Below are 20,577 nucleotides of genomic sequence, written 5' to 3' on the forward strand. Positions count from 1 at the left end.
AAGCAGAAAGGAATCACTGAGGCATTAAAATAATTTCTACACTCGTTAGAGCTGTCATTTTAAATATGAATAAATTGAGTGACACAACACGTAGAGGGAAAAAGCACAGATGCTTAGCACTTTACAACATCACCCTGAATTTTAAATAGCTTACAGTACGTTCCACTCAATCGGTCAACATGAGTGCCCGTTTACCCTCACCTTCTTCTCAGCACCCTCGTGCCGATTGTGCGTGTGACCATGTTGCTGGATGTCCGAGTGTCTTCCTCCTAAGCCATGCTGCTCCACCAAGTCTGGTGGTGGGGAAACACTGCGGCCCTGAGGGTCCACCCATGTGTACACGTGATTGGTCACGTAACCACCTGGGATCCGTCCCATAGAACAGACTGACATTGAGAGCTTCTTAGAGCCTTTCAATACCTGTGAAGGGAAAAAATATGGATGAGGACAAGAAAGGAGATGATAAAGGTTGCTTTGGCAACTAACTGAACTAATCACTAAACTAATAACTAAAATTATTGAAACCTAAACCAAAACAAAAAAATGGAATTATATATATATATATTACGGGTGTAACGATATACGTATTCGTATTGTTCGTTACGAGCCTTTCGGTTCGTTACGCATTACAAACCGAACGATTCGTTGGACTAATCCTATTATATTTGGAAAATAAAAGAGCTTAAAGTGTGGGAAATATAATGTTTTCAGTGCCACTGTGCTCAACAAGACAGCCCAAACGACGTAACAGGCAACGTGCTGTCTGCCCAGTGATAACCTCCCCTTGCTGGGGTGCGTCGAAAGACGATGATCTTGTATCGACGATAGCCAGAGATATTGTCAAAAACATCAATTATTGGCAATATTAAGAGGATTTGGCATTTCCAATTAATGTAGGCCTATTACATTCTTATTTTTATTAGGCTTATTTTTATTACGAAGTTACTTTTATTATTAATTTAAAATTACAATTAATTTGCCCTGCAATATTAGCCTACCACATAACTATCGCGCTGCAAAAGAGGCTATTTACTCCTCAACGTAAAAAAGGTCTTTTAAAACAGGTATATTATTCAATTAATTATAGGCCTACAATTCAAATATTAACACTACAGTCATCAATAAAAATCCATTAAATAATGCTTTATTTAGCCTATTTCAAGCACTGACTTTCAAAAACATGAGAAGAACATAGTTTGTGTTAAACAGGTTGTTTTTGAAAGTCGGTGCTTGAAGAGAAATATTAAGGCACTAAATTAAAACAGTTAGCTATATACTGTTATCAGCATATGTTGATTCGTCTCTCGCTGTCTCTGAGAGAATAAGCGGCATCAGATGCCGAAAGCTCCGTCATCACTCCATCAATCCGTTTTTACTTTCACTTTCTGCATAGTGAATTAACTGAGATTAAGACGTTCACTGGCATAACTCTTGTGCAAAGTTTGCACATTGCTTACATGAAATTCACTGGCTCGCCTTCATGGTTTAAAACAGAAATATTTCCAACACTGCAAAGTAAGCCATTAGCCCCCACCCGTCCCGTATATATATATACGGGGCGGGTGGGGGCTAATGGCTAAATAAATGTATTTATGATGATGTATATGACGATGTATTTATCTCAGCTGTCATTTTCTCCTCCTCAAGACTGCACAGTGATTTGACCTACTGTAGAAGTGTTTCTGCGTTCATGGCCTGCAAGAGCCAAACAAGTCCAATAAAAGATCTTACTGACTCTAGCGCAGGTCTCTTGTGGATTGTCTCAAGTCATGTAAATCAGACCCACCACCTCCCTGTACTGCTCTCATATCTAGAAATGTCCACAGACATCCATCTCTGACATTTAATATGCTTTAAAGGGACAGAGCTGGACGTCTCAGTGGGATTGGGAGTTGTTTTTTCAGTGCGACTGCGGATACAGACAGGTTCAGACAGACACCAGATTTTGAAGTCCCTTGGAAAGGTTGGATAAAATCACTTAGAATTATTTCCAACAGTATTTGCAACTTTGTGTTTGAGCTTCCTCAAAGCAGGCAGAGGAGGACAGGAAGAAAAAGAATAAAGAGAAAGACGGGTATAGAAAGACGGGGTTTCCGGAGTCAGTGCTACAGAGAGAATATGAACAGTAGCCACTGATTCTCCTTGGAGAAGCTCGCTGACACTTACTTCAAATGATCAAGACAAAGACGAAGCACTACAAAGATCATGAGTAAGGATAATTAACAAAACTCTGGCCATATTATAATACCTAGAATATCAAAATCAACTGTGGGCGGGAGATCGTTTTCCTATTTAGCACCCAAACTCTGGAACAATCTACCTAACACTGTTCGGGAAGCAGACACACTCTGTCAGTTTAAATCTAGATTAAAGACCCATCTCTTTAACCTGTTTTACACATAATACACAATCGCTTTTCTATACAAATCCATTAAAAGATTGTTAGGCTGCATTAATTAGGTCAACCGGAACTGGGAACACTTCCCAAAACACCCGATGTACTTGTTACATTGTTAGAAGAATGGCATCTATGCTAATATTAGTTTCTTTCTTATTCCGAGGTCACCGTAGCCACTCAGATCCAGACTGTATCCAGATCAGATGGTGGATCAGAACCTAGAGATGACCTCTACAGCCAGGACACCTAGATGAGCCCCAGAGACTGATCGCCAGTGAAGACCCTGTGTCCAAGACGGCCATCGGGACAAGACCACAGGAACCAGATGAGTCCTTTGCACAATCTGATTCTGCTTTAGCCTAGATTTAAACTGCTGATTTTGTCTGGCCAGTGGAGAATGACACCATTTTGACAAACTATTTCCCCGCCTAAATACTGTAAAGCTGATATAAATCCACCCAGCTTTATATCAAGCCGATGTAAAGCTGCTTTGACACAATTTGCATTGTTAAAAGCGCTATACAAATAATATTGACTTGACTTGACATGTTGATCTTCCGAAAGCTTCTCAATCAAGATCAAAAGTATTCACTGGCATAAATGTATGAGCAGACAGAGCCACGCAAGTGAATGAAATCCCTCTGGCTCGCTCACAGAGAAGCACCCATGTTGGCCATTTACATGGATCTACATAGATTAACATAAATGTTTAATTGGAGCAGAACAACACATTCGGTGTTGCTTTTTCTGGTGGTGGTGCTGCTGCTGTTGCAGCATGAATTATGAACAATGGCATGTGTGTCCTGGTTTAAAACTGCACTCACAAACACTTTTGTGCAAAGGTAGGCAGGGGGCTAAAAATACAAGCACCAAACCTGTGAAACCGCGTGGAGCGTTTTATCTGCAGCCTCTGAATGGAGCACTTGACCAAATGTGGTCAGCTACATAACAACACCTCAGTGTGTGCAAAAACAACAGCACGGACAGCTAGCAGAGCTACTGAGCAGATCTCTTACATAACAGACAGTATGTGGGGAGTTTATAGCCATTCAGTAAGAGAGACGGAATAGGAGAGAGACTCAGTGCTGTGTGGATGTACAGCGGATGAGTCACGTTATTCTATCTTGAGAAAGAGTAAGAGGGTTCAAAATGTATTTTCTATAATAACAGGCTTTTCACATGTCAAAGAGATTCATCATTTCATCAAACCTCAAACATCGAACTAGTTAACCTTACTAGAGGCATTATGAGGAGAAGAGACTTACTACTCAAATATATTTGAAATAGAAAATAAAGGATGTATTTACTTAATAAAAATTCCCTGAAATTGTACTTTTAGTAAACTAAACTGGTATACTTAAAATCTGATTAATTCAATATTATTTGTATAGCGCTTTTAACCATGCAAATTGTGTCAAAGCAGCTTTACATCAGCTTTACAGTATTTAGACGGGGAAATAGTTTGTCGAAAGTGTCATTCTCCACTGGCCAGCAAAATCAGCAGTTTAAATCTAGGCTAAAGCAGATTGTGCAAAGGACTCATCTGGTTCCTGTGGTCTTGTCCCGGTGGCCGTCTTGGACACAGGGTCTTCACTGGGGATCAGCCTCTGGGGCTCATCTAGGTGTCCTGGCTGTAGAGGTCATCTCTAGGTGCTGATCCACAATCTGATCTGGATACAGTCTGGATCTGGGTGGCTACGGTGACCTTGAAATAAGAAAGAAACAGACTAATATTAGCGTAGATGCCATTCTTCTAACAATGTAACAAGTACATCAGGTGTTTTGGGAAGTGTTCCTGGTTCCGGTTGACCTAATTAATGCAGCCTAATAATCCTTTAACGGATTTGAATTATAGAAACGCGATAGAGTATTATGTGTAAGCCAGGTTAAAGAGATGGATCTTTAATCTAGATTTAAACTGACAGAGTGTGTCTGCTTCCCAAACAGTGTTAGGTAGATTGTTCCAGAGTTTGGGCGCTAAATAGGAAAACAATCTCCCGCCCGCAGTTGATTTTGATATTCTAGGTATTATCAAATGGCCAGAGTTTTGTTAATTGTCCTTACTCATGATCTTTGTAGTGCTTCGTCTTTGTCTTGATCATTTGAAGTAAGTGTCAGCGAGCTTCTCCAAGGAGAATCAGTGGCTAGTGTTCATATTAAATCAGTGACAAAAGAATCAGTGGCTACTGTTCATATTAAATCAGTGACAAAAGAATCAGTGGCTACTGTTCATATAACGTGGCACTAAGATCCAGTAGCACTAATAGAGAGATACAACCACGAATAGATGATTAAAGCAGGTTGCTCAGTACTATGATATGGTCTTAAACCTGACTGGAAATCCTCACATATATCATTTTTCTCTAAGAAGGAACATAGTTGTGATGATACTACCTTTTCTAATATCTTTGACAGAAAAGGGAGATTCGAGATCGGTCTGTAATTAATTCATTCTTTGGGGTCAAGTTGTGTTTTTTTAATGAGAGGCTTAATAACAGCCAGTTTGAAGGTTTTTGGGACATATCCTAATGACAATGATGAGTTAATTATATTCAGAAGAGGATCTATTACTTCTGGAAGCACTTCTTTTAGGAGCTTAGATGGAACAGGGTCTAAAATACAGGTTGTTGGTTTAGATGATTTAACAAGTTTATACAATTCTTAATTTCCAATAGAAGATAATGAGTGGAATTGTTCCTCAGGGGATCTATAGTGCACTATCTGATGCGATACTGTGGCTGACAGCTGCATGGTTACAATTTTATCTCTAATAGTTTCGATCTTGGAAGTAAAGTATTTCATAAAGTCATTACTACTGTGCTGCTGGGTAATGTCTGCACCTGCTGATGTTATATTTTTTGTTAATTTATCCACTGTATTAAATAAATACTTGGGGTTGTGTTTGTTTTCTTCTAAAAGAGATGTAAAGTAAGCAGATCTAGCAGTTTTTAATGCTTTTCTGTAGGATAGAGTACTTTCCCGCCAAGCAATACGAAATACCTCGAATTTTGTTTTTCTCCAGCTGCGCTCCATTTTCCGGGCTGCTCTCTTTAGGGCCCGAGTGTGCTTAATATACCACGGTGTTGGACTCTTTTCCTTAATCTTCCTTAAGCATAAAGGAGCAACCGTATCTAAAGTGCTAGAAAAGTGAGAGTCAATAGTTTGTGTTACATCATCAAGTTGTTCCCACCGCTGCCAGGACAACCTCTTACATTTCACTGCTGGTTATACTTTGTATAATTGTGTATGTGACGAATAAAAAATCTTGAATCTTGTTCTGAGCTATTGGATATGCTGAGGAATTGAGATAAATAAGGAAAATTATTTATAAAGAAGTCTTTTGTGGTAGAAGTGATGGTTCTACCATATTTGTAACAAGGAGTTGGCTTTACAGCTTTAGCTATATGGAATATACACGAAACTAGATAATGATCTGAGATATCATCGCTCTGCTGCAATATTTCAACGCCACTGACATCAATTCCATATGATAGTATTAAATCTAGAGTATGATTTCGACAATGAGTAGGTCCTGAAACGTGTTGTTTAACACCAATGGAGTTTAGAATGTCTATAAATGCTGATCCCAACGAATCTCTTTCATTATCAACATGGATATTAAAATCACCAGCAATTAGGACTTTATCTGCAGCCAGCACTACCTCAGATAGAAAATCAGCAAATTCTTTAATAAAGTCTGTATGGTGCCCTGGTGGCCTGTATACAGTAGCCAGTACAAACATCGCAGGGGATTTATCATTAATACTTGTTTCTTTGGATAACGTTATATGAAGCACCATTACTTCGAACGAATTATACTTGAAACCCGAGCTCTGAGAAATACTGAAAATATTGCTAATTAATGCAACTTATTGCGCAGAAGTAGTGCTGAAGTCCAACTAAAGATATACTGAATATATTTGATTGCACTAAAGTGGAACTATTTCAAAGTATACCTAAATATAATATAATATCTTGCATTTAAAGACCAATATTATAAAAAAAATCATACAATCCTCATCAATGACATTAAAACGCATTTTTGGCTTAATGTTAAGAAGCGTGCATTGTGCACAGTTAGTACTCCAAATAAAGTTTGATTATAATTTTTATGTCAGTAAATATATTAGATTTGAACTATGCATAGTATGAAATAAATTAATTTGAAATATGTTACATTTTACTAGGGAAGCATAACAGACACCTTTTAAAAACACACATACAAAAAAAATAAAATCACCATTCACCATTCAAGCAGGTAGGAACTGCTTGAAAATACCTGGTGGCATTACCAAAATGGCCATGTCCATGATTTGTCTTAAAGGGATGCATTCACAGCCTTCCAGAACAAAAACACCTATTTAAACTAATTCTTCAAGCTTCAGCAAGAAAAAGACATTCAAAACACAAGAAAGACGGAGACATAGGCAGATAGGAGAGAGAGTGAGAGTGAAAATGAGGGCATCTGACAAAGCTTTAGTGAATAAACCATAAGTCAGTGTCTCTTCATCACAGAGGCAAAGGACATACCTGACATTTCTGTGCTGAGCCTCAGCAGACGTAGCCCTCTTCCGATAAGAACATGTAATAATCCTATTCCCCGCTCCTACCCGACCAGACACCAACTGAGACCTGTGCTGACCTGGATATAATGAGTGGTGACAGAGTTGGCGATGACTAAACAATGACCTCACAGCCTTTAACACGGACGGGTCTGCTTACTCATTCTAAGCAATGCAAATCTGCCACCACAGTCACAAACACTGAAAGCTGACAGTAAAAGGATTTTAAAATTAAAATGGTGGAAAGGTTACAACCAAAAGGGTCAAGGTTTAGCATAGCATGTTTGCCCCTGCTGGCATATGCTGTAACTGCACCATTATGGAGCTAAAAGGTATCTTTTTTAATTGATGTCCATTTACAATTTACTGTTTATTCTGATGAAACAAAATTTGCAATTGTAAGTATATACAGCACGAATTCCGGAAATGTTGGGACGTTTTTTTAAATTTGAATAAAATGAAAACTAAAAGACTTTCAAATCTTTTATTCACAATAGAACACAGAGAACATAAATGTTTTAACAGAGAAATGTTACACTTTTATCCACTAAATTAGCTCATTTCAAATTTGATGCCTGCTACAGGTTTCAAAAAAGTTGGTACAGGGGCAACAAAGGCTGAAAAAGCAAGAAATTTTGAAAAGATTCAGCAGGGAGAACATCTACCAATTAATTAAGTTAATTGACATCAGGTCTGTAACATGATTAGCTATAAAAGAAAGAATGAAAGAGTGCGTAAAAAAAATGTGGAATACTTTAAAAACAACATTCTTCAACATCAGATTGCAAAGGCTTTGCAAATCTTATCATCTACAGTGCATAACATCATCAAAAGATTCAGAGAAACTGGAGAAATCTCTGTGCGTAAGGGACAAGGCTGAAGACCTATGTTGGATGCCCGTGGTCTTCGGGCCCTAAGATGACACTGTATCACTCATCGGCATGATTCTGCAACTGACATTACTAAATGGGCCCAGGAATACTTCCAGAAACCACTGTCGGTAAACACAATCCGCCGTGCCATCAGCAGATGCCAACTAAAGTCCAAATTTGATATTCTTGTTGGAAATCACGGACGCCATGTCCTCCGGGCTAAAGAGGAGGGAGACGTTCCAGTGTGTCATCAGTGTTCAGTTCAAAAGCCAGCATCTCTGATGGTAGGGGGGTGCATAAGTGTATACGGTATGGGCAGCTTGCATGTTTTGGAAGGTACTATGAATGCTGAAAGGTATATAAAGGTTTTAGAGCAACATTGCTCCCCTCCAGACGACGAGTATTTCAGCAGGACAATGCAAAACCACATACTGCAGCTATTACAACAGCATGGTTTCGAAGTAGAAGAGTCCGGGTGATAAATTGGCCTGCCTGCAGTCCAGATCTTTCACCTATAGAGAACATTTGGTGCATCATTAAACAAAAAATACATCAAAGATGACCACGAACAGTGTTGTGCAAGTTACTTCCAAACTGTAATACATTACAGATTACTTGTTAATGTTATTTAAAAGTAATTACTTACCTTACAATATTACTGTCTCAGAATTGTAATGCGTTACATGACTCCTGTATTACTTTTGAGTTACTTTCACCAAAATATCTACAGAAGTAGAAATTAACATTCTAAAATGACAAAATGTACTAGAGCCCTGCTCTAATGGCAAAGTGTTTATATTTCGTTCCGGCTTTTTATTAAGTTCATTTAGAAAAAAATGTTTGTAGCATTTTTTGTTCATTAAATGAGTTTTTTCTTTCTTAAAGTAACGACCAAGCAGCCAGCGGCAGACTGGCAGGCTGATCATAGCTTATGCTTGATCAATTAAGCCTTCCCAAATCATCATGACTTGCCTAAAATAAAATCTATAGATAAACTAAAACAGTTCAAGCATATAACAATGTTTAAACGTTAAACCTAGATAAATGTGCGCTGCATCCAGTAGTTTGTGCAGAGAGTGGAAGCTAAAGCGCAACACATGGAGGCACCAATTGCAATTTTTTTTCAATGGAAACAACTTACGCCGTAATTTTTGCTCATAAAGGTAAGAGTAATACATCATTCCTAACTGTAAAGGGTCTACTTTTATTTGTGTGCACTCACAATGACAACAAAACGTTGTGCTTTTATCTTGAACATGAGCACTTCACAAAAATGAACAAAGTCAGCGAATACATGCCTCACAGACATGATATATCTATAGAAAGCTTTAAATTACTACTTAACGAAATAAATAAAACCGAAAACAAAAACTCTTTAATATAATCGTTATCCGTGAAGATGCACTTCTCTCTAAAGGCACGTCTAACGAGGAGATGGCGAATCTTTACTATTTCCCCCGAACACATTCATGGTAATTACTTTTGCTGGGGCTTTTGCTTTATTGTGTGCATTTGAATGCAGAACTCTTCAGCTGTGCTGACGGCTCGCTGCTGCTGTGGGACACTAAATACCGTCGAGCCACTCTTGACAGTCGCGGCAGCACGGACTCATGTTCTTTCCACCAGCGCGGCAATTATTTTTTCATCAATAATTGATGGATGTCTAAATATAAAGATAAGGAGAAGCCTAAAACAGGCCTGAGGACTGGCCCGCATCTGAATTATGATGTGAATATTGGCCCGAAGCCCGGCCCTAGGGACATTAATTTAAAAAATACAAATAAAAATTTGGGCTCAAAGTGTATTGTAACGCAAGCGTTACTGAACATGTACCGAGTAAAATATTACTGAAAATTGATTAGTAATGCCTTACACTACTGCGTTACAGCAAAAAAGTAATCCGTTACTGTAATGCATTACTTTTGTAACGCGTTACTCCCAACACTGACCACGAACTCTTCAGCAGCTGGAAACCTATATCAGACAAGAATGGGACCAAATTCTAACTCCGAAACTCCAGAAACTCATAAGCTTAATACCCAGACGTCTTTAAACTGTTTTGAAAAGAAGAGGAGATGCTACATCATGGTAAACATGCCCCCGTCCCAACTCTTTTGAGACCTGTAGCAGGCATCAAATTTGAAATGAGCTCATTTTGTGCATAAAATTGTAAAATTTCTCAGTTTAAACATTTGTTGTATTATCTATGTACTATTGTGAATAAAATATTGGCTCATGTGAATTGAAGTTATTTTAGTTTTTATTTTATTCAAATTTAAAAAATGTCCCAACATTTCTGCAATTTGGTTGTAATGCATATCAATGCACACAAATTGCATTGATGTTTTTTTCAGTCCGCCAAATTTTATTCACTGTTCAGGACAGTCACTATTGAAGGGTTTGAAGGGACTATGCATGTCTTGTGCCCCATCAGCCAATCATTATTGAAGTGATGTCATTTTTACAACTAGCTTCAGAGTTATTATGCTGCCTTTATGTACAGCAGGGAAACTTGTCATAATAAAGCTCAAATCTTAGGTGCATGTCACACATCCAATTTGTAAAGATAACACGAAAGTAGCCTAATCAAAACAAGTGAATAGCTACTGTATATTGTGAACATTAAACCCAAAAATTACTACATCCAAATTCAAAATGATTCATTTCTATCCTTTGTGAAACATGAAGCAAACCATGAAAGACGAGTTATGTAACTTTACATCAGGTATTTTGTACATCACATCTTTTGAATAACTCAAAACAAAATCATTCATATTAATTCACTACAGAGTTGATTGCTCACTGACATTATTTAGATTATATATTATTTGATATCATATACATTAGAGATCACTCTTTCTGCAATGTTTAAATAGTTTTCCAATATGACTTTGCTTGAGCATTGATGTGTTGAGAACTTACAATATTTCACTTGACTTGAAGGCCACATTAGTCACACGTAATTTACAGCTCAGAATGTTCTGTAAAAGATGGCAGATTACAAGTCCAGTACTTCCAATGGGTGTTCCTAAAAAAAGACTACAGAGCTACATAATTAATACAAAATGTGGATAAGATAGTTCAGAACATTTTTATCTTTGTAAGAATGTAATAAGAAATGTTCATATTTAAATCTCTTACTATTGATCACAGACTATGTGATATCTGTGTGATAAGAGACACTTGTGAGACTTTGGGGTTTGTCTCTCATGAGAAAAATCTGAGAAAAAGCAGACAAAAGTACTAGTTAAATTAGGAAAAATAATTGAAATGTCGAAGAGATCTCATTTGTGATATTACATTTTCAAAAAATTATGATAACTCAGAGATTTGACTACAGATGTGGCCCGTCCTCTGGGCTTTATCTGAGCTTATTCTGCTCTCAGTCTGTCTCCTTTTTGCACATCAATCATCACAACTGCAAATTAATGGAATCTACAAATATAGCTAACTGTACAGTAGCAACTAACTGTTAATATAGCACAATTGTACAGGTTTCCCATTTTACAGAACACACTGCAGTTAAAGAGGAAACACTTTGAATCTTGTAGATGACTTTTCAGGTTGAAGTGTAAAGAGATACCATAAAAAGCACTGTAATCCAGTTTTACGAGAATTAATAATTAAACAATGTTTTCTGTCGCAGTTTCAGGGTCCTAAACCACAGGGATCTGTGGACAGTTTCGGAACAGCCTGTTAAAGCTTCGCAATATGTGCAATACCCCCTGAAGACTTCAGACCTAGAAACACCATTAAACAGTAAAAAGAAAAAGTAGGTCTGAAGCACACCATTTAAAAAAAAAAAAAATGTCAAGAGAAGACAACCTTCAATCTTTAACATGAGAAACTTTTGGAACATCTCAGCCTTCCCTCTGTCAGGTTAGTTTATCGCTAAAACATGCTGATGATGCTACATATCTTACATAAAGACCTTTAGGGACATCAGAGCACTAATCCTACCATAAAAGACCAAATCTTGAAACATTCTGCCTCTTGTGATAAATCAAGCTCATGCTTTTCATTCTTTCCTCTCAGTTTAATTTCTGTACCTCAGCTCATTTGTCAAGCATTCATATGTTACTTGTTCTCTGTAAATCTGGATGGAGGACTCATATTGTGTGGAAGGAAGGGCAGAGGACTTTTCAAATTTCATGACCCATTCAGAAAGGAAAATGTCAAGAACGTATGCCTCCAGGGAGGCATGAAAATATCTCACTTGAAAAGTTTGAAGGCAGAAAAGGTAGGTGAGATAAATATAAACACGTTATCTCTGTTTGCAGAGAAGGTGTACTGCATACAGTATGTTCATTTTCAGCTGCTGATAAATACAAAAAGTTGCAAACGTGCCCAAAAGGAGCTTATAACACAAAGCAACTTATTTACTGTGAAGTCTGAAAACAAGAGAGACTTGTTTATTTCCAACTCTTCTAATTCTTTAAAAGAAGAGATTTGAGGATCACAGAGCATTTAAGTCACCTGGGTTGCCAATATTTTAATTTGCTTGTTTATTGTTCCATTAACTGTGGCAACGCAGTGTGAAGACAAGCAAATAAAAGACACACACTCCATTAAAATACCAATAGCACCTATTACCGTCAGTATAAATTTTGATTTTAGATGTGTTCAGTAAACGGTCACATAACAGCACTGAAGAAAAATGGTATGGCCTCCAAATAAGAAGAATAATAGAAGAAAAAAAACAAATAAAAAAAGATACCCTTGATGAAAAGCTCATCACTCTCCTCTGCTTTTCTTTAGGATTCATTATTTTTCAGCATAGCGCGCACTCTAAACTCAGCAATGAAGTGTATACTGGACATACAGTCACAAACACACTTTGACAGTGAATTATTACTTTCTAAATAAATTTTCTATATATTCTAAAACATATTCATGACTCATCACGCACATTTTTGTCCAATCAACTTCTCTGAAGAATGAGAATCAACACAACAGTGGTCAGAAATTAGCCAGTTAGCATCACTCACTTAACGTGCTGCTAGACGGCATAGCTACACTATTATGCTAGCAAAAACATGTTTCCCCATTGACAGCTATTTAAAAGTAGCAATATATTCCAACAAAATAAAATAAAAAAAAACATCTACCAATTGTCACGGGCCGCTTCGGGAACGCCGTGGAAAAAACAGAGCCTGGGTCCAAGTGCAGGTAAGTATATTTAATATAAACAAAAAAGCCAACACGGCAAAAAACAAAGCAGTAACGGAATGGGATATGAGACGGCAACACAGTGCATGTATCCCCAGACCAGAGCAAACACTACAATAATACAATTAATACAACCAGGCAGAGTGGTGAGAGAGAGGAGAATATATGGTCTGTGGCAATGGGGAACAGCTGAGGGTGTAATAATGAGTGTAATAGTTGACAGGTGTGTGTGGTTTGTCACAGGTGTGTGGCGTTTAGGGAAATGGAGTCCGCGAGGACAGGAGATGGTGACCTCTGGTGGTGAAAGGAAGAACTGCAGGACCCGGACTCATGACACCAATGAGACGAATGGAAATACTTATGCATAGCTCTCTCTTTCTTCTTCAGATTATTGTAAGACCTCCTTGGTTAGCACAGGAAGGAAGTCTTTAAATCCATGCTCTCAGAGTCTTTTTACACATTGCGTTGCCAACAGGCTACTTAGAAAATTATTAAAAGACTGTTTAACTTATGTTTAATTGCTAAATCTACTGAAGCACTTCTAATTCACTGTAAGTCTACTTAATCACTGCCTAACACAAACTTTCTCTGTCTCTCACTTTTTGTACATTCACACTGCCTATAACACTTGACCACACAGCTCTGCTACAAATGTTTTGTATTAACAGAACTGTCAGTCACTATAAATTCAGGAAGGCTCTTCCTCACCATTTCATTCAGCATTTGAAAGCAATCTGACAGGCCCAAGACTGGATAAAACCCCAAAACGGTAAGAGAGTTTAACAGTGAAATGCACCACTTAGAAAATGCAATACATGAAAGCATTCAGCCTGAGATTTTTTTTTCTCTATGAAGTATTGGTTTAAAAATGGGTTACAAAACTGTGCACAGGAATATGGAATTGGATGGGTTGTACCCTAAAATAAGGTAACTAAAAGGGCAGATAAATTTGCTGTCACCTTCAATATGCATGGAGAATGACCTTTGTCTACCATTTGCAATTACTCTTGGTCTCTCTTGTAGCGTCATGTCTTAAACTCAGTCATTTCGATTCAATTTCAGTAAAAACAGAGCTACGCTTCACTGTTGATTCACTGACATGATTCAGTGCAGTAAATGCAGCACATGCACAGCCAGGCACTTAGATGGAGTAAATGTCACTTCCAAGGGCAGCAATCAGACATGTTCTGATACCTTGAATCGGACGTCTGCATGCTGCAAGATTGATCTAATATCTGTCAAGGCCAGCAGGCAGCAACAATAGTAGACAACTTTACCAACTCATCAGTACAAAACAGCTGTCCTCACTGTGGTAATTGCTGTTTTGGGGCTTGAATAGAGGGAGATCAAAGTGAAGCAAACATAAATAGAAAGAAATGTAAGTGTCTTTCGAGAGAGGTTGAACAGTAGCTGGTTGCAGTGCTTCATTTCACAGAATTTCAAATTGTTCTGGTAGGTAAAGCTTTATACAAAGAGCAAAACAGCTCATTAGTGAGGCTAAAGATGATTAATGCCTCTCACTTCACAACAACTCAGTCAGCCATTCTAAAACACCCACAGTTTTAATTACACAACTTTGTAAAGTACTAATGAAATAACCGACATTTACACTACCTGGCAAATTTTTGGACACACCTCCTCCTTTTGCATTAATACTATTTTACACTACCATACGATGGTAGTATGGGAATTATGCAGTGACTAAAATTACTAAACACAATCAAAACTCTCTTATTTTCTACAGTAAACACTAGTTTAAAAAAAAACTATTGGCATTTTGTGGTCTAACTCATCTAAAAAATCAGTTCATACCAAGCCACAATCATTTACATGACAAAATCATTACTGATCATCTGTTAAGAAATTAAATGCATTTCTATCTGCCAATGATTGGCCGAAACCTTTTTAAAATTGCATGACAGAATAATGAAGCACAAGGTTTAAGGTATGAGACAGAGTGAATCTGTATTCTAAATGAGTGCAGAGTGCGACGGGGGGCGATGTAGTCATTCGCCAGCAATAAAAGGAGGCAGAAAAAGAGACAGGGCACACAAGCCAGCAAACAAGAATGAAAGAAAGAAAGATCAATGATCAACTAGTTCATTCAAACCCAGCAGTAAGGCCAGAGGTGTGTGCACAGGCAATCTATGACCACAAACTACAAACGTTCATGCTCTACAAGAAGGTAATTATAAAGAACAAGTTAAATTCCCCTAGTGCATACTCAGTGTGATATCAACTCTGTAAAAAAGGTTCGACTTAAATCGAAAACACCTAAACTGACCAAACTAAAAATAAGGCAATGCTAATTTAAGCATTGACTGTAAAACTAGAGTTTAGAATTGAAGCATTTGCCTATTAAAACTAAAGACAAACATATCACGCTGATAGGTAAATATATTAAATCCCAGAGTTGCAATGAGATGCATATATAATTTTACACACAAATCTCAAAAACAGTGAGATCAACAATAGCTAATTCAGTAAAAATATGAACTCTGAACCATGTTAACAGCTAACTAACAGCAACAACATCAACAGCAGAATAAATTAAGCCAGTAAAATGAAAAGCAATAATCTTTTTTTTTAAATAATAGTTACCACATAATTAGTTCAAGCAGCAAAGCATGCTGGCAACTTGAAAACATTGTTCATTCTAAAACTGTATGTTCAAAAGACTCACATTGGACAACATTTGGACAGATTTTTAACAAAAACCTGAGCATCTATTTAAGTAAGGTCACTTTTTTTGCAGGTTGGATTTTATTACATTTGGAAACGTCTTTAACTTTCCCATTCTCCAGTGGAACCATAAAACAAGCTTGTGCTTGTAAATAATGTAGAATAATCAGACTGTCAAGATTTAATGTTCACACAAGGTCTTGCATTAGAAAGAAGTTATTTATTCATATTTACAGTAGGTCCGTTGTGAGTTTTTGTCAAGAAGGAAAAGCACTTTGCAACATCATGGTGGGTCTACACTATTCTCTTTCTAGAAGCCTCTCAGCTAAAACTGAGGGAAAAAGAGGTCTCTAATTGACTCTACATCTATCAGTTCCTCCGGCATCCGTTTGGCCTTTTAAAATCTCCATGACAGTGCGGCAGATGGACTGTGTAAAACTCCATTCCCATCAACCTCTGCCCGTCCCCTCTCAGTATCGCTCACTCTCCCTCTCTTGCTCCAAGCTATGATTAAAAAAAACATCTCTCTTGCTTTGATAAATTGAACCATCTTATCTTTCACCGACCCATTCTGTCTTTGATGATCCTCAGTGGTCGGAAAACAAATCGGCTTTTCATTATTCTGACACTTACATAACCACAAACTCTCTCCCTACAGCATTATCGCTGACTTTCCCTCTATACATTCTAAAATGGTCAACGTGCATCATGGTGGTGAAAATAACGGTGCCGTTAAGCTCTGTTTGTTCCAGAGCCATCAGATGTGGAGTACACACTGTTTTGGGCTTATGTTCTGTGTGCTGGGAAAGGGATGGGGGTTGTTATTAGCTATTCACATGACTAGGGAACTCTCAGTGCTTAATGCTAATTCTACTGAAAGAGATAAATATAGGGGATCAAGATAAAACTTGAAATACAGGAGAGTACAAGCAGCTGCGTCGCCATTATTTGCATTGCTGGCACAATTTGTCATTGAGAATAATTACTTAAGACTGGCAGGTCAATAGGGGTGAGACTCCGACAGAGAGAGCAGACGATGTGACTTTGCCTGCTGTACTTCTTTGTCAAATCCCCTGTTATTCAGCAGATCACTTTAAAAACCAATGAGCAAAGCTTTAGTTATGCAGATTTAGATGACTGAACAGGATTTGAGTGTGTTTTCGCTAGGCAATGATCCCTTCTATTGCATCTAAAAGTAATCATACTAAATTGGAGTATGTGAAAAGTCAATTCACGTAGCGATCAAATGAAATAAACGAATCCCTGGCGCTTCGATTTATTGTTACCCACCCATTGACGCACCTCATCACACGCCGAACTCTCTGTCAGAACTAATCAAAGCTCATGGTTGAGGCAGCTTTGAGTGTGTTCGCTGGCTTAAACACTGTCTGCTTAATTAACCGCTTTTATGAATTATTCAGGTCCTAATGGGAAGCAGAATGGATCCAATTAATAAATGAGAGCAGGAATCCCAACAGGAGTGGCTCTGAACACCCCTATTAGCTTAGCATGCAAACAGGAACTACGGCAATTAACGTGGAACGATGATATTGGAAGAACTGCTGGAATTCAGATAAAAAGGATTTTACCATGTAGAATAGTGTGATTAGTCTTGTCAGAACAATGGAACAATTAGCACATAAAGAACTAGTCACTGGTCACAGTGAGAGGAGGAACAACTGGTGACTGAATCTGACCAAGCTTACAAGGTTTGTGGCATCAAGAAAGTACACCGTTTTTTAGGCACGTAAACAAAATAGTTTCTAGTGTAACTGTCTGTATATTCTGCTTTGTTTCCAGAGTTATGTTCATAAAATAATCAGTTGCTACTTATTACATTTGAAAGGACGGATATTTTGACCACAAAGAATACACACATTTGCAACTAAAACAGACAATTATTTGTATTGCAGACCGATGCGTCATTATTTTTAAAAGCTAATGGGGCTGCACAATTAATTGAAAACCAAAATCATGATATGGCTTTGTTTGATTATACAACCCGAATTCTGGAAATGTTGGGACGTTTTTTAAATTTTAATAAATGAAAACAAAAAGAATTTCAAATCACATGAGCCAATATTTTATTCACAATAGAACACAGAGAACATAGCAAATATTTAAACTGAGAAATTTTACACTTTTATCCACTAAATGAGCTCATTTCAAATATGATGCCTGCTACAGGTCTCAAAAGAGTTGGGACGGGGGCATGTTTTACCATGGTGTAGCATCTCCTCTTCTTTTCAAAACAGTTTGAAGACGTCTGGGCATCGAGGTTATGCGTTTCTGGAGTTGGAATTTAGTCCCATTCTTGCCTGATATAGATTTCCAGCTGCTGAAGAGTTCGTGGTCATCTTTGATGTATTTTTCGTTTAATGATGCACCAAATGTTCTCTATAGGTGAAAGATCTGGACTGCAGGCAGTCGTCTGGAGGGGAGCATATGTTGCTCTAAAACCTTTATATATACCTTTCAGCATTCATAATGCCTTCCAAAACATGCAAGCTGCCCATACCGTATGCACTTATGCACCCCCATACCCTCAGAGATGCTGGCTTTTGAACTGAATGCTGATAACACGCTAGAAGGTCTCCATGGGGAAGTCGTGGCCTAATGGTTAGAGAGTCGGACTCGTAATCCAAAGGTTGCGGGCTCGAGTCTCGGGCCGGCAGGGATTGTAGGTGGGGGAGTGAATGTCCAGCGCTCTCTCCACCCTCAATACCACGACTGAGGTGCCCTTGAGCAAGGAACTGAACCCCCAACTGCTGTGTGTGTGCACGTTGGATGGGTTAAATGCAGAGCACAAATTAGCCCGGAGGACACGGCGTCCGTGATTTCCAACAGGAATGTCAAATTTGGACTCGTCTGCCCATAGAACACTTTTACACTTTGAAACAGTCCATTTTAAATGAGCCTTGGCCCACAGAACACGACGGCACTTCTAGACCATGTACACATGGCTCCTTTTTGCATGATAGAGCTTTAGTTGGCATTAGGGTTGCAAAGGGGTAGAACATTTTTGGTAAATTTCCGGAAAGTTTCCAAAAATCCCAGGAAGATTCCAAAAAATCCCGGAAAGTATCCAAAATATCTGGAAAGTTTCCAAAATTTACTGGAAACTTTCCAACTTTTTGCAACCCTAGTTGACATCTGCAGATGGCATGGCGGATTGTGTTTACAGATGGTGGTTTCTGGAAGTATTCCTGGGCCCATTTAGTAATGTCAATGACAGAATCATGCCGATGAGTGATGCAGTGTCGTCTGAGGGCCTGAAGACCACGGGCTTCCAACAAAGGTCTTCAGCTTTGTCCCTTACGCACAGAGATTTCTACAGTTTCTCTGAATCTTTTGATGATATTATGCACTGTAGATGATGAGATTTGCAAAGCCTTTGCAATTTGACGTTGAGGAACGTTGTTTTTAAAGTATTCCACAATCTTTTTACGCACTCTTTCACAGATTGGAGAGCCTCTGCCCATCTTTACTTCTGAGAGACGCTGCCTCTCTAAGACATCCCTTTTATAGCTAATCATGTTACAGTCCTGATGTTAATTAACTTAATTAGTTGCTAGATGTTCTCCCAGCTGAATCTTTTCAAAATTTCTTGCTTTTTCAGCCCTTTGTTGCCCCTGTGCCAACTTTTTTGAGACCTGTAGCGGACATCAAATTTGAAATGAGCGCATTTAGTGGATAAAAGTGTAAAATTTATATGTTTAAACATTTGTTATGTTCTCTATGTTCTATTGTGAATAAGATTGCATTTGGGAACACCAACCATCTTTCCAAACCTAAATGGTTTAAGCTTCAAGCTTGATGGTTTAAGGTTTGAAAATGAAGAGAAACATATACAAATACCATAAATATTAGTATTATAATTTTGTAGTTGTACTGTAAATAAAACAAATTGTTCTTATTATTGCATTATTTTCTTATACTTTTTATGTAATTCACTGTTAAATAAAAAATATTTTATAAATAAAAAATATTATTATTATAAATAAACAATATTAAAATTTTAATAATAATAAAATATTAAAGTAAAAATATTTTTTTAATGCAACCTGGAGCTTAAAAAAAAGACATATATTTTGAAATCACAATTTTTCCAGAAAAATAATTTCTCTAAAATCGTGCATGTCTAAAATCTTTAATGTATTATTTTGTGTTAAAGATTGTTTTTTGTTTTTTTTTGTATAAATAAAATGTGACAATCCTGGTTGGTCAATATGTAAGTCAGCCCAGTGAGTTGTTCTTGTCCAGAATAAGCTGCAAGCATGCCTTAAAGCTCATGTCATCTTCCATAAAATATTGTGTTAACAACTCTGATATTGTCAAATCAGCTCAATTCACACCTCATCTTCATAGTAAACTTCACAGGCAATGTGAGACGGCAAATTCTCACCTCAAACATCTTTATTTAGAAATGCTTACAGGCTGGCACTTTGAGTAAACATGCTCAATCAATTTTAATCCCTCCATATGGAACCTGCAATCAAGACAGACTGACTCACTCAATAAAGCTTCACAAATAGGTGTCAGGCCCTGAACTTCTGCTATTTAAACTACAATATTAATGTAATTAAACAGCTATACTTGATACTGCTGGTGTGATTGGCAGAAAGCAAAAACTGTCTAAATAGTGCCAAGCCAAGTGTAGCTGATACAGGACTGAGCTTCCAAGCTACGATTTGACTCACATTGTTATTTGCTCTGTGCTTTTTTTAGTTTGTGGATTCAATTCTGACAGGCAAACAAGACTGTGACATGAGTAAGACAGGCAGTACAACAAAGCAAGGATGATACAAAAGAATGCCGCACTTCCCTCAGCAGTCTAACATGAACTCTTGAAAAATAAAACAAAAATCAAACACAGAATGAGCCTGCCCACACA

The 20,577-nt window shown here is 37.7% G+C and overlaps 1 protein-coding gene across 1 annotated transcript in view; it reads right to left on the reverse strand.

The window, feature by feature from the left end:
• Positions 1–20,577, reverse strand: part of LOC306870126 (whirlin-like) — a gene marked incomplete at both ends in the record, with an annotated part of 61,459 nt that overhangs the window by 38,872 nt on the left and 2,010 nt on the right. Inside the window, one exon of the mRNA XM_079417207.1 lies at positions 202–420. Within this exon, the coding sequence (XP_079273333.1) occupies positions 202–420 (219 nt within the window). The remainder of the gene's footprint in view (positions 1–201; positions 421–20,577) is intronic.

Source organism: Barbus barbus (genome assembly GCF_936440315.1).
Source record: "Barbus barbus genome assembly, chromosome: 5".
Taxonomy (NCBI): Eukaryota; Metazoa; Chordata; class Actinopteri; order Cypriniformes; family Cyprinidae; genus Barbus; species Barbus barbus.